Source organism: Lacerta agilis, chromosome 7 (assembly GCF_009819535.1).
Source record: "Lacerta agilis isolate rLacAgi1 chromosome 7, rLacAgi1.pri, whole genome shotgun sequence".
Taxonomy (NCBI): domain Eukaryota; kingdom Metazoa; phylum Chordata; class Lepidosauria; order Squamata; family Lacertidae; genus Lacerta; species Lacerta agilis.
In genome coordinates this window covers 30,882,671-30,897,190 of record NC_046318.1, presented here as the reverse complement: position 1 = coordinate 30,897,190, position 14,520 = coordinate 30,882,671, and the positions used below count along the sequence as shown (strand labels likewise).

General features: G+C 40.2%; 1 protein-coding gene across 1 annotated transcript in view; it reads left to right on the top strand.

Moving 5' to 3' along the window:
• CTDP1 (CTD phosphatase subunit 1) overlaps nt 1-10,637 on the top strand; it is a 50,855-nt gene extending 40,218 nt beyond the window's left edge. Inside the window, exon 13 of the mRNA XM_033154761.1 lies at nt 9,628-10,637. Within this exon, the coding sequence (XP_033010652.1) occupies nt 9,628-9,769 (142 nt within the window). The 3' untranslated portion in view covers nt 9,770-10,637. The remainder of the gene's footprint in view (nt 1-9,627) is intronic.
• Nucleotides 10,638-14,520: the final 3,883 nt, after the last annotated feature.

The window sequence follows — 14,520 nt, the reverse complement described above, 5'->3', positions numbered from 1 at the left end:
GAATGAAATATTGATATAGAAGGCTTATTCTGTAAGTTGTAGACAGCTGAGCACTTTTTACCCAGGAATATGAACAGGAAACTATTTAGGTTGGGCACTTCTAAAAATTTATTAGTTTTTTAATCCCACCTTTCCTCCTGATTCCCCATGCACAGCTTCTCCCCCCCCCCCCGCCCCCCGTTCATGACATACAGGATCAAACTAGGCATGTAACAGCATGGATTGCTCAGTTGGTCCTTACTCATAGGAGCTTACTTCCAAGGGAGGCAACAGAAAGGGAGAGTAAGGTAAATAAAGTTTTCTTTAAAAGCAGTTCCAGGTGGAAGGGGAAGGAGGAAGAAACGCCATAGTATTAGAGCAAGAGTTGTTGAGGCACAGCTGAAAGTGGTAGAGCTGGACAAGTAAAGGTCACAGGAAGAGATGTCAGGATTTAAGAGCTAAGAGGCTTCATAAAACAATGGCATATACACTACCAATCCCAATAATAGCAAGTTGTTCCTTTTCCTCTCAAGTAATTTAATAGATCTTGGGTGCAGGAGAAACCATAGGGTGGTATATAGAGCACAAGCCATACTTCATGAATTCATAAGGGGGGGGGGAACCATTCTTTTACAGGAAAAATGCACCCATATTCTAAATTTGAAAATAATTGTCTGGGTAATTTTTCATATTATAGTAATGAATTGGTGATGAATAGATTCTAAAAGTGCATATATGCAACAGAACTCTGGAAATGTCTATTAATCAATATTTCTATTGTGCTTTTACAATGAGAAAGGAGGTCAAATTCTTTCCTGGAACTTAACACAGATAAAATATATCTGCATCAAAATAATGTTATTTCCTGTATAAACATATTTTTTAGCTGGAAGATATTCAGAGACAAAAAGAGACAAAAGCCAAAATGTAGTTAGATACCCAGATGTTACTCTACTGTAACGTTCCCAAACCACTCTAGTTGCAGTAGGATAGTTAAGAAAGGCATACCTAGTTTTTCTTTCTAGGTCATGAATGTGAGCATGATGACTTATATCCCCTTTGATTTATCCTTAGAGATTTTCATTATCTGTACAAAGTATCTAACCTTTGAATTCTACTAAGTTCTTTACTGCATTGATATCACTTGACAGAAGATGGTACGATTTAAAGTATGCATGGTGCTCAAGTGATAGATTTAAAATATTCTTTCATCTTCAGCATTTTTCTTTTATATTGTTGAACAAAAAATACATGTGCAAAACTTTTTTATACTTAGTAGAGCTTTCCCCATGAGTTCCAAATTCTTAATTCTTTAAAGTGATAAACTACTAGGGCCAGTTCAGATATTCAGTAGTTCCTACTCAAAGACAAAAAGAGGAATAGAACTCCCCACCCCTGATTTCAAACTCTTGGCCAAATATAAATTGTGCAGCCATTCTGGAAATGCACTAAAAACTACAACGTTTTTGGCATATGCGATATTTTTCAGGCATATTTTTATACCTAATACAAGCTGATTTTTTTTTAATTCTACGCTTCAGTTGATCCACCATATCATCTCTCCTTATTCTCATATGTGCCACAGTCCTTACCCCCTTCATTCATCTGTCATGGTTCTCAGAATTGTTGATTCACTCTCATGTGTTTTGCTGCTACTTGCTGATGTCGAGTTTTCTGTCATGTCATGTCTCCTCTCCCATCCTCCTCACTGTCATCCCAGCATAACATTCCTAGGTGTCTTGCTGATATCTGAAACAGAGCAATGAAATTTAAGCTTATAATATTTCTGTCACTGCTAGGCAATGTAGTTTCATCCAAGTTCCTCCTCCATAGTCAAAAGTCTTTTCTGAAGTGTCCTTTATTTAGTTTACCTCCTCCACTCCCACGTGACTCTTCCCAATCTTGTCTCTACTTCTAATTATAAATCTATGGCCAAGTATCCCCTTTTTTGCTACTTTTTGTCTCATGAATATTATTAGACCTCGGGGCAGGAATTATTACTTCTCTACAATGCCTATCATCTTAGCACTACATCAGTGCTAAATAGTGAGCTTACTTCCTGCTTTGAATAAAAAGTACAGTTAATATGACTTGAACTTTAAGCGCTATGTTGCTTCAAAAATATTTTCTCTCTTTTTTTTATTTTAAGACTGCATAAATATGTCTTATCTTCTTAATGTCCTGAGACTCCAGTGCTGTCAAAGTTGTTTCAGTTATGTAAGGAAAGCTCTCATGGGTTTAAAGAGAACTTTAAAAGACCCTTTTATCATAGCTTGATCTTGAGTGTTGTTAGCCTCAGTATGACTTAGCTTTGAGACAATAGTCGTGGCAAGTGTGAAGGTCAGATGTAGCAAAAAGATGCCGAATAAAACTCCACAAACAGTGATTTCTTCACAGAAAAAGGCAATGCCAGCAAAAAGAATGATGGAGAGGGAGGAGTGATAATCATAGTAGGAACATTTTTCCTAGTCAATTTTGGGAATTTCCACTGATCATGAGTGTCCTTTAGCCAGGAGCACATTTTAGGGGTTTTTCAGGGTGGGGAGATTCAAAACCCACCTTTTAGATACTCAAGATAGGGGGTGGGATTCAGTGTTGTGCTCTTCAAATCATTCCATCTGCGCAACCATACCAGCTTGCTAGACAGAATTATACCCCCGTCCCACACATTGTTCTAGGGATTCTCAACGCCCCCCCAAGCCATTTTTTTGAACTGTACCTGGGGGTGGGGGAAAGCCCTGCTGCACAAGCAGCTGTCCTTGCGCACTAAATGCGCAGGGCTTCCTCAGACAGAACATTCAGTGAAATCCACATTTTAAAAAATTAAGAAAAGTTGTATTTTATAAGCCCTGTCGTCCTGTGTTGCTCCTGTTTCGTCGTTTGGAAACAAACCTGTGCCCTTAGTAGCACCTTAGAGACCAACTAAGTTTGTTCTTGGTATGAGCTTAGTTGGAAAGAATTTTTTATTTTGTTTTGACTATGGCATACCAACACGGCTACCTACCTGTAACTGGAACTGTGCCCTCAGTTTAGAATCAAAATGTTCAGATATAATAGGCAATCTCAAATAATGATCTGAAATAGAAGGGAGGCCCTTCTCGCCATCTCTCCCTAACTGCTATCCTTGCAGTGAGAGAGTGAAGAGTATTCAGTTGCTGCATGCAAGGTAAAGAAGGAATGGGAATAGAGTGTGGATGGAATGCATGAGCCCAACATTTATACTTGCATTTCTAAACCATTATTCAACACAGGCTAGCCTATGTCATTGTGGACTACAACTCCCATCATCCCTATGCACTGGCTGTGCTGGCTGGGGCTGATGTGAGTTACACCTGGAGGCCACCATGTTGGCTACCCCTGTGAATGTAGCCATTGTTTTGTTCTGAGGTTGAAAGCAAGCAATAGTGGCTTAGAAGTACAGTGGTACCTCTAGTTACGAACTTAATTCGTTCCAGATGTCCGTTCTTAACTAGAGGCGTGCTTTTGCTAATGGGGCCTCTTGCTGCTGGAACACGATTTCCATTCTCATCCTGGGGCAAAATTCTCAACTCAAGGTAACTCCAGGTTAGCAGAGTTTGTAAGTTTTTAAGATCAGAAACAAAAAAAATGGTGTGCTGTGTATGGATTCCTCTATAACACCCACAAAGACAGCTAGTGTAAGTGGACCATATCCTAACAGTGTTAGGTTTGTTCATTTAATGGATCTTTGACCCTTTTTGTGAAAGGTGGCCTTATTGATTAATATTGATGCTGCCTATGCTGGTTCCTCAGAATAGTTTTCTTGGTTATGGAAGCAGCAATGTATTTCTCTTTAAAATTCCACTATACTTTTTAGGAGTCCCATCAAAGTGATATGCAATCAGGGACTTAAGTAGGAATTGTAGGAGGAACAGGCAACCGAAATGCTAGTTTACAATAGAATTGCCACTTTCCCCATTCTGTAGACTAAATTAGATAAAATTATTCCTGCTGCTTGAATGCTGAGTAGGACTGAGATGGCTTGTCAATCCCTCATATACAGATTCCCATCTGAACCTTGAATTTAAAATTGCTAGAATTATCCCAAGACATAACAACAAGCTGTTTGGCTGTGACTTTTGTTTGAAGTATTATGCAAGCTCCATGTAGCATTGACAACGAAATGTCAGGTACTTTACATGAAGGTAACATGATTACCATATTTCAGGTTAATTTTCTATTTCCAAAATCTGGATTTTTCACAGACCTCTTAAAAAAAAAAGTTCTTGTACGATGTAGAAAAACCAGTTAAGATAACTGGATACTTTTATACTACCCAGTGTCTTTCATTCACATTGTAGTCCTAACAGGTAATTTGAGTATCATACAGCCTTTGATACAGAAAGTTGAAACTAATAACTAGCTTCTCCCAAGGCCTCCTAATGAATCCAAGAACAACTGAGTCTTGAGACAGTTTTGCCAAGTACAAACTCGTCTTCTTATTCAAGCTCTTTCTGGGAACATGTCGTGAAGAGCAATATAATACAAGCTCTGGGATTTTCTTAGAGACAAGACACTAAAAATAAGCATGGAAATACCTTTTCAGTATCCATTGCTATTATATGAAAAGTACAATGAAAGTTGTCAAAGGTATATGCAAGGAACACTTCCCACCCCCCTAGCGTTACCAGCTTGTATTTAACTCTTGACACAGCTGCTATTTAGGTTAATTATATGTCAAAAACTGCAGAATGATAGATAGTGACAGTAGACATAGTGTTAAATTAAGGAAATAAAGTAGAAAGGTTGCAAGGACTCAGGCCAGGACGGCAATAAACAATGGTTTTCTCTATTTTTGTTGTTGAAAGTATAAAACAAATTCCAGTTACGATTGTTAACTCCAGGACAAGGCCCTGTTTCGTTTATTCTTCTTCAGCTACCATTTCGTAGTTTTATGGTCAAAGTGTACCGAGTGTGTTAAATTAAGCCTGGGATTTTGACATGGGTAGCTTTTGGGAGCTAACAATAAAATACCCAAAACAAAACCTGATGTTGTAAACTAAAGTATTACAGAGAAACCGGACTACCTCAATATTACTTGCTGCCAGGGGCAAAGGCAAGATTGCGCCCTCGTCTTTCCATTCTGTATGCAGAAACCAACTAGACAGACACTTGAATCTTACTTTTAACAGTGATAATGAGACAGCCTTCTCCATTGATTCAGAGGGTAGCAGACTAGCTTAGGGCATATGGTGCAGATCATGTGACATACACAACTGCTGGCTCTGAGCCCCTCAGCCCGTGACTGTCTCAATCTGATGTTTGGGCCTCGCCCTGCTAAGGAAGCGTGTCATGATAATATGATCTCAAGGTGAGGATAGGATTGGCATATGATGCTAGAATGTCTCCTCCTTTTTTGCAGTGTGTGACATAGCATACTTGAGTCACCCAAATATGTTAGGAACTGATCCCATCTATTGTTTGCCGTGTTGAAGTATTTTTGCCATGAGTTGTGGGGCTGCATAGGTTTTTAAAGAAGTTAGTCTGAAATGGAGATTCGCTTTTTCAGGAAAACTAATAAAGCCTGTTCATTGACCCTTAGCAACATGTTATTTGCTTTTTCCTGCTCTCTTTTTTGTAGCCTGTTGAAATCTGTGTGAGGCAAGGAAATCCGATAAGGATTCTATGTATTGTACTGATTCCAAGTGATTCCAAGTAACATTTATTGTGCAATGCTTTTATAACTCCATTTTTTTAATTTTAAAAAAACCACTAGGTTTTAAAATGAGCATTGGTAATCTGTAGTATACAAAAATTGTTCATGATATCAGAAATGCATCTAACATAGTTTTCCTAATGAATTCTAAAATGTGCTGTTCAGCTCTTTGTAATAACTGAAGTGCATTAATCCTGACCACTATGATATTTAATGTCTCTTTGGCACAGAAGTAAACACTTAAAATGTCTGCACACTGATGTTGGACTAGTTGCTTTCAATGTAATATGCCCTGAATTGTACTATGGGGATTGACTGAAGTGAATCCATGCATATATATATATGAAATCAGTTATACATCAAAACACATACAAGAATAAGTTAGAAAATAGCAGTGCAGTTGTATACATGTCTATTCAGAAGTAAGCCACTGAATTCAGTGGGTCTTACTCCCAAGTGCTTCCATCATATATTGCAGCATGAAAGATTTAATTTGAAGAGATCCAAGAAGCCCCCTAGGGAAGACAATTAAATATAGTAATTAAATATAGTATATAGTAATATAGAGCTCCCATTGCTTGGTCCCAGCTCCTGCCAACCTAGCAGTTTGAAAGCACGTCAAAGTGCAAGTAGATAAATAGGTACCGCTCCGCCAGGAAGGTAAACGGCGTTTCCGTGCGCTGCTCTGGTTCGCCAGAAGCAGCTTTGTCATGCTGGCCACATGACCCGGAAGCTGTACGCCGGCTCCCTCGGCCAGTAAAGCAAGATGAGCACCGCAACCCCAGAGTTGTCCGCGACTGGACCTAATGGTCAGGGGTCCCTTTGCATTCCTATTTATCTACTTGCACTTTGACATGCTTTCGAACTGCTAGGTTGGCAGGAGCAGGGACCAAGCAACAGGAACTCACCCCGTCACAGGGATTCGAACCGCCGACCTTTTGATCGGCAAGCCCTAGGCTCTGTGGTTTAGGCCACAGCCATTATTTTCTCTTGGATTTCCCAGGATAGTATTTAACTGCAATTAGTATGTCAAAAGATGTACACCATCAAGCTTCCTTTCCTTGTGTGCTGTCACCTGCTTTTTAGCATGCTTGACACACAGGAAGGAGACAGCAAGGTGGAGAAGCATGTAAAGGATATGCCCAGCTCACTAATTCTGTTGGGAAGAGAATATAGGGTACATAGAGTATGAAGAAGAAATATGCTGTGTGTACTGCACTAGGAAATGGGAAATGTAGAATGAAAACAAGCCTTTGCTGTTTCCCAGTTCTTCTTATTCTCTTCCTCTTGCTTCCTGCCAGTCAGGGGAGGAAATCTAAAATTCTTTTCTGAGGGACAGAAAGGAAAAGAGTAGAATACATTCTGCCAGAATGAATTGAACTATAGTTCTCTGAAGTGATGGAAAGTTTCTGAGCATGCTCTGAAGCTTTCATTGTATTACTAGAATCACAGTAGTAATGAAAATAACCCCTGCTAGTGGTTCCTCCCACCCTTACAAGTAATGTTTTGGATAGAGAAGAGAAACCACTAACAGGAGGGCAGGTGGTGATTGAGCCAAAGTAATTACCACTTTGAGTTTGGCTCATAACTGGTGTGGCTTTTTTAAACTGAGGGAGTTAGCCTCTCCTTTCTGAAAGTCAGTACTATTCCTCATGTTAAGCATCAGAGAATCAAAGGGAAGGTCTGTTGGATAAGACCAAAGACCCCTCTAGTTCATCATTCTGTTATCACAGGGAGCTTTGGGATAGCTCAGTTGGTAGAGTATGAGGTTCTTAATCTAAGGGTCATGGGTTCATGCCCACCTTGGGCAAAAAAATGCCTGTATTGCCGGGGGTTGGACTAGATGACCCATGTGGTCCCTTCCATCTTTGCAATTATAGGATTATATATGACCCCACCGCATCATTGTTGTTGTTATAATTTCCATACCTCCCTTCATCGGATGATCACAGGCCAGTTCACAATATGAAAACTCAAAAATACATACCACAAAAAACATTATCCACCACACACACAGCTTAAAAGGCTGTAGATTAGCAACTGGTATTCAGAGGCACACTGATACTGGAGGTAGTACAAAACCCACAATGCAGCGTGGGACTTTTCCCACCATTTGCCAGCCACTACTAGACAGTGGAGACAGTATTGGGGCCAATTTACACTTAGGCAACATACAGGTTTTAGGCTCATTCCCCCAGTGAACCAAAGAACACCTATAATGTTTGGAGATGGGACTAGCTCTGGCTACTCAGTATAACACACACACACACACACACACACACACACACACACACACCGTTTTTACATATTTGCATTCCTCCTTCAGACATAGCAGCCTTCCCCAACCTGCCTGGTGGCTGGGGCTGTTGGGAACTATGGTCTAAAACAGCTAGAGGGCACCAGGTTGGTGAAGGCTGCATTATAGTATTCTCCAAGCGACACAAGGGAAACGAGTGGCAAATTTGTGTGCTGTGTAAAGTGTGTTATGAGCTTTACCCTTTGCAAAATGCCAGACATGGGAACAAATACACATTTATCTTGGCTATCAGCTTAATGGTAATGAATAGTACTTGCACAAACCTTGCATGTTTTATTTTGTCTTTTATGTTGGCAAGACAGTACAGTAGAGACTTTTTGGACTACATTTCGGAACATTATGTAGTGCCACTTGTAACTTGGCATCTCTGTGACTCATTAATTAGCAGTGATTACAGTTCCAGCAAGAACAGTTCACACTCTCGTAGCAAAGTTGGTGAAACTGGTTTTCTATACCAGTATGATTCAAATAAATGAAATTTTATTCCTAACTAGGGGAGCAGAAAGGATTTCAGGAACTTGCAGGTCCTAATTCTGGTTATTGCAGTAACCTAAAATGGAAATATTGATGCATCTCACGGGAGCATTAGGGTTTGAGGACTATTTATTCAAGAGTCCATTATGCAAGGAAATTAATTTTCTATAGGGCATGTACTTCCATGTCCCTACAGTATTAAAGCAATGCACCACAGGGTCCTTATACATTGGAGAGTAACATGCATATTTATTAGAGCACCAGTGTTGGGAGATGCTGCAGAGAAGAGGGGGAAGTGTAACGGTGAGGTTTTCTTGATTGCTATGATTTTGACACTGTGCTTGTTGCATCCATAACATCTCTTATGGTAGGTATTTTGTGTTTGACATTTGTTGGCTCTGCTTCTAGGGATAATTGAATGCAGAATAATTCAAAATATACCAAAAAGAAGAAGAAAAGAACAAGGTCAATTCTCTCTAAACCTGAGCAATATTGTCCAATATAGGGCTAGGTCAGACAATAAATGCTTTGCTAAAAATATGTAGAAAGTGAGATCTGCCTGAAACTAGAATTTATCATAGCCTGTAATGGGGAGGTAGGGGGGGGGCATTTTCAGTTTTGGAACTTTTAAGTGCATCATCATACTGCAAGTGATGCCTTTTTTTAAATACAGTCCTATTACACTTTCCTTGGGCTTCCAGACCTAAAAGAAATAACATTTTGGCTTCTGCCATTGGCCAGTGGACTAAGACTCCTGGGTTGTGTGTGTAAATGACACTGCTGAGATTGTGTAAATTCAAGATTCGGTCCCTGTATTTGCTTTCTTTCTTCCTCTTTTATTTCATGTCTCTTATATTGTGAGGGGCTTTCGTCTCAATCTCTGTACAGCACTTAGGAAATGTTATGTGCTTAGAGATTGACCTTTCTTCTCAGTGTAAAAGCTTTGGAATATTTGTGGGAGGGATTCTGCCGCTTGCCATCTTCCATTTGAAGACCACACTATTAGGCGGTTAAAGACACGGCTTTTTTTCAGCCAAAACTCACAGAAACATGTTTCCAGTACCTCTCAGGTGGGCACCATTGCCATTCTAAGAGAACGAGGGAGGTGTTTGTGGTGAGTTCCGGCACCTCTGCATAAGGATATTGTTTTAATCATGTCCATTTTCTCTGTCCAAATTTGTAGGGGTCATAAGCGAAAGCTGGATGAGGATGACGGTGCCAGTGAATCTAGTAAAGGGTCTAGCAATGACGACGAGGAGGGCAGCAGCTCAGAAGCGGATGAGATGGCGGCAGCACTGGAAGCCGAACTGAATGACTTTATGTAACCTCCATATGGGAGGGGACTTGTAATTATGTGTTTCTTTTTGCAACCATTCAGAATTCCAATGGTGGGCATTTCCTGTTTTCCTCTCCAAAATAAGGTGTATATTTTGCAAAGCAACCAAGGAGGTGATAATGCATTATTTTACAAAACCTGAAATAAGATGTTTTTAGGGTGTTTTACTTAAAGGAATATATACTTTTTTAAAGGAAAAGTATTAAAGGGGGACTTGGTGTGATGCCAAAGACAAGTTGTGAGCTCTGCAGGACCTTGTTATATGAGAGGTTAGTACAAATATTTGCATCAGAACATTTAAAAAAATACTGCCATGACGGCTTTGGGTACCAAGCTTCAGAAAGAATACCTAAGGAATATATTGCATGGATGAAGCAAAAGATCTTGATCGGGATATGTTTTCTTCACAGTGAATTCTTATCAAATAGAAAGATTTTTAAAAATAAAAATAAAGAACAATTTATATTTGTATAGGAACTGAGAATGCTATATGCAAGCTTTGTGAACGCTGCACTCAACCTACCTGCCACTTGCTTCTAAGAGAATATATGATGGTTGATTCCCATGTTTTTAAGTTACTTTGTGGACTAGTATCCTTTAGAGAGAGACCATTTAGATTTTTAACTTTACTTCTCTGTAATTGCAGTTCTAGCACAGGCTATTCTGTGTAGTATTGTACTGCCATAAAACATATTCATGCATTTTGTGTTATGTTTGGAAGGAATTGCTGCTAGCGAATTCCTGATAGCATTTTATTTCTTTCAAAGGACAGATGTAAAGTTTTTTGTACATTCTATTTCATATTTGATCTACAAAACAGATTCTTTTCATTTAATAATAAAAAATACATTTTGTAAGCTATGTTCTCATTTCATGATTTGCTGTGCTGATGTTTCTATTTTGGTTGCTTCCATGCAATAAGATGCACCTTTTCCAAAACTACACTTCTATGAAAATAATTAGCAACCTATTTTGGAATAAGACCAAAATGCCTTTGATGGAAATCCTCTCATTCCATGCTGTCCCCTCCTGTTGAGCTTGCTAATTGAATTGACAGGAAATACTTGTAAAGCAGTTTGATCACAGGATTGTGTTTGAGCAGATGATGTTTTATGTGTTTAGTCATATTGTTCAAGCCACATTTTGATGGGTTGGAGTCTCTTTTTTATTAATTGTGTGTGTAGGTCAAGGGATGAGTCACCTGTAGTTTTGTCAGTGAAAAATGTGGTTGGGATCCAAATTTTTCCTTGCGTTTTGTGCAAGGGTTTGCAGTAGCTCAATGGAATTTCTTACTTTGAGCCGCTGGTTCCCATGCTGTGACAAACTCTATCTTTGTAAGTTCTTCTCTTTTTCAAAAGCATCTCACCATGTGTCAAGAGGGGATAACAAAGCATTCTGCATATCACTATTGCGTAGCTCAGCTTGCCCTAGCTGAGGCTAATGAGAGTTGTAGTCTAAAACATCTGTTGTTGTTGTTCAGTCGTTCAGTCGTGTCCGACTCTTCGTGACCCCATGGACCAGAGCACGCCAGGCACGCCTATCCTTCACTGCCTCTCGCAGTTTGGCCAAACTCATGTTAGTAGCTTCGAGAACACTGTCCAACCATCTCATCCTCTGTCGTCCCCTTCTCCTTGTGCCCTCCATCTTTCCCAACATCAGGGTCTTTTCTAGGGAGTCTTCTCTTCTCATGAGGTGGCCAAAGTACTGGAGCCTCAACTTCAGGATCTGTCCTTCTAGTGAGCATTCAGGGCTGATTTCTTTGAGAATGGATAGGTTTGATCTTCTTGCAGTCCATGGGACTCTCAAGAGTCTCCTCCAGCACCATAATTCAAAAGCATCAATTCTTCGGCGATCAGCCTTCTTGATGGTCCAGCTCTCACTTCCGTACATTACTACTGGGAAGACCATAGCTTTAACTATACGGACCTTTGTCGGCAAGGTGATGTCTTTGCTTTTTAAGATGCTGTCTAGGTTTGTCATTGCTTTTCTCCCAAGAAGCAGGCGTCTTCTAATTTCGTGACTGCTGTCACCATCTGCAGTGATCATGGAACCCAAGAAAGTGAAATCTCTCACTGCCTCCATTTCTTCCCCTTCTATTTGCCAGGAGGTAATGGGACCAGTGGCCATGATCTTAGTTTTTTTGATGTTGAGCTTCAGACCATATCTTGCACTTTCCTCTTTCACCCTCATTAAAAGGTTCTTTAATTCCTCCTCACTTTCTGCCATCAAGGTAGTATCATCAGCATATCTGAGGTTGTTGATATTTTTTCCAGCAATCTTAATTCCGGTTTGGGATTCATCCAGTCCAGCCTTTCGCATGATGAACATCTGTATGGCACCAGATTGGCGATGGCTGGACTTGCTGCTTACCTCTAATCTCCAGCAAGGACGAAGCTTCAATAAATGTGTTTGTATTTTCTCACATTTTTTTCCTTGTTCCTTTCCCCATCTAAATTCGAATCATAAGGTTTCCATGGTAAAAATCAGTCTGAAGCACTATGTACATAGATAAATGTATCTATGTATAAATCATAAGAATGTTGCTTTATTCGTATGAAGAATAATTTAGTTCGCTGATTAAGTCTTTTTGGGGCTGAATATATAGCTCAGCTGTGCTGACGGAACATTTTAAATGCTGTAGCTTTTGAAGTGAAGCAGTTGCACTGATCAATAATCTAGTCTCTCTTGGTTCTATGGTGGTTCTATAACAATTTGCTTTATTCTGGGTTAAAAACCGCTGAGACAACTCAACAGTTGTTTGATGATGATGATGATGATTGCACATAGGGTACAAAAATCTCCATTACAGGTTACAAGCCTGGCTTTTCGCCTGCAGCAAAATAAGCTGTAAGGACAAAGGAAGGCAGAAGTACAAAGATAGACCCTTCAAAAGTTCATAAAGCCAGTACTTACTAAGGAAATATATTTATCAGGACTAAGGAGGTACAGGTGACAGGGGCAGTGCTTGTTCTGCAGTTGAGAACTATGCTTTATACAGATTAAGAGACCTCTGTTAATTCCAATAAACTTCTAAGATTTATACATTCTGCCAACTACGGGGGCTTTGTGACAGGGTTAAGAATTTTGGCTTTTGAAAAAGAAAAGAGAAATGCAGACAAGTACCTGGGAGAACCTGCATGCCTCATTATCCCCTCCCGGGTTGACCCACAACTCACTTTAGGCTTCTCTCCAGACCAAGGTCAAGAAAATACTGGCTCCACATCAAGGGCCACATGCAGACTTATACTTGTTTGCCTCCCCATATGGCAAGATTGCACAAAGGGGATGTAAAGAGCTAGGAATAGGTAGGTATGCTACACCCACAGGTAAGTGCACCACCTAATCATTCTTACTTTTTGCTGCAGGGAAGATTTGAAGGCTTCCAGGGCTTGGACCGCAGCTACCAAATGTAACAAGTGGTAGGGGATGATCTAAGGGGAATCCAGTGATCTAGCCATTCTCCCAGTTATGCTGGCAACATCGTCCCCTCTCATCCATAGATGGAGTTAATGTATCACAGTTTTTAGTAGGAGCAGATGGCACTGGTCTAAACCACTGAGCGTCTTGGGCTTGCTGATCAGTAGATTGGCAGTTTGAGTCCGTACAACAGGGACTCCTGTTTCTCTGTCCCAGCTTCTGCCAACCTAGCAGTTTGAAAGCATACCAGCGTGAGTAGATAAATTGGTACCACTGTGGCAAGAAGATAAACGGTGTTTCCATGCAGTCTGGCATTCGTCATGGTGTCCCATTGCACCAGAAACTTTTTAGTCATACTGGCTACATAACCTGGAAAGCTGTCTGCGGACAAACACCGGCTCCCTCAGCCTGAAAGTGAGATGAGCACCGCACCCCATAGTCAAGTTTGGACTTAACCATCCAGGGGTCCTTTACCTTTTTTACTGAAAGGGGGTGTGTAGGAATTTCCTTTGAAAAGAAATATATTGTTTGGCCTCTACACACAAAGTTCATTCTGCAGGCTTGCTTTTTCTTGCCTGTTGCGACTTCTTGTTAGTCCCTAATTGATCTATTGGGCTATTATTATTATTTTCTTTAAAACAGGCAATCTTGTATTTCTCTGCTAGTAAGCATTGTCATTTGTGGATACAATTGCTGTTGTGCTGCTCAACCATTTCCATGCCCTTTCTACTGCTATCAGTTAAGATCTAGAGAAACTATTCCTTCAGGAGAGCAGATAGATAGCACTTCATAGGTAATCTTTACCAGTTCCTGAGAATCGTAAATGGAAAGAGTGCTGCTGCAATTGGGTCCCGCTTGCAGGCTTCCCAGAGGTGTTGTGAATGGCCACTGCTAGGAAAGGAGAGTAGATTAGATTGGCAATTGGCCTTTGTCTTGTTCTGTTTTGTATTGCATGATGGGCGCAAATGCTGAATAAACATCTATCTATCTATATCTATCTATCTATCTATCTATCTATCTTTGTCTTGATCCAGAAAAGTTCTTTTTACATTCTACAAACTTCAGATAACTTATATTACTACAGAAGAGAGCTAGTTGTGGAAATAAAATTCAAGGGTTGAAAGAATTTGGGCCAATGGTAAAAGTGTGGTGAGCTGGCAATTTGTTCCCTTCTATACAGCTCTTGCCATACCTCTCTAGCATTGTTCCAAAGGGTCTGTCCCCCAGTCCTTGAGGGTAGATTTGGGCAGGGCAGGGGCTGTGGAGGAAGAGGGAATGGACAAAAACAGACTTCCCATTCCACTGATGGAAACCACTGGATCA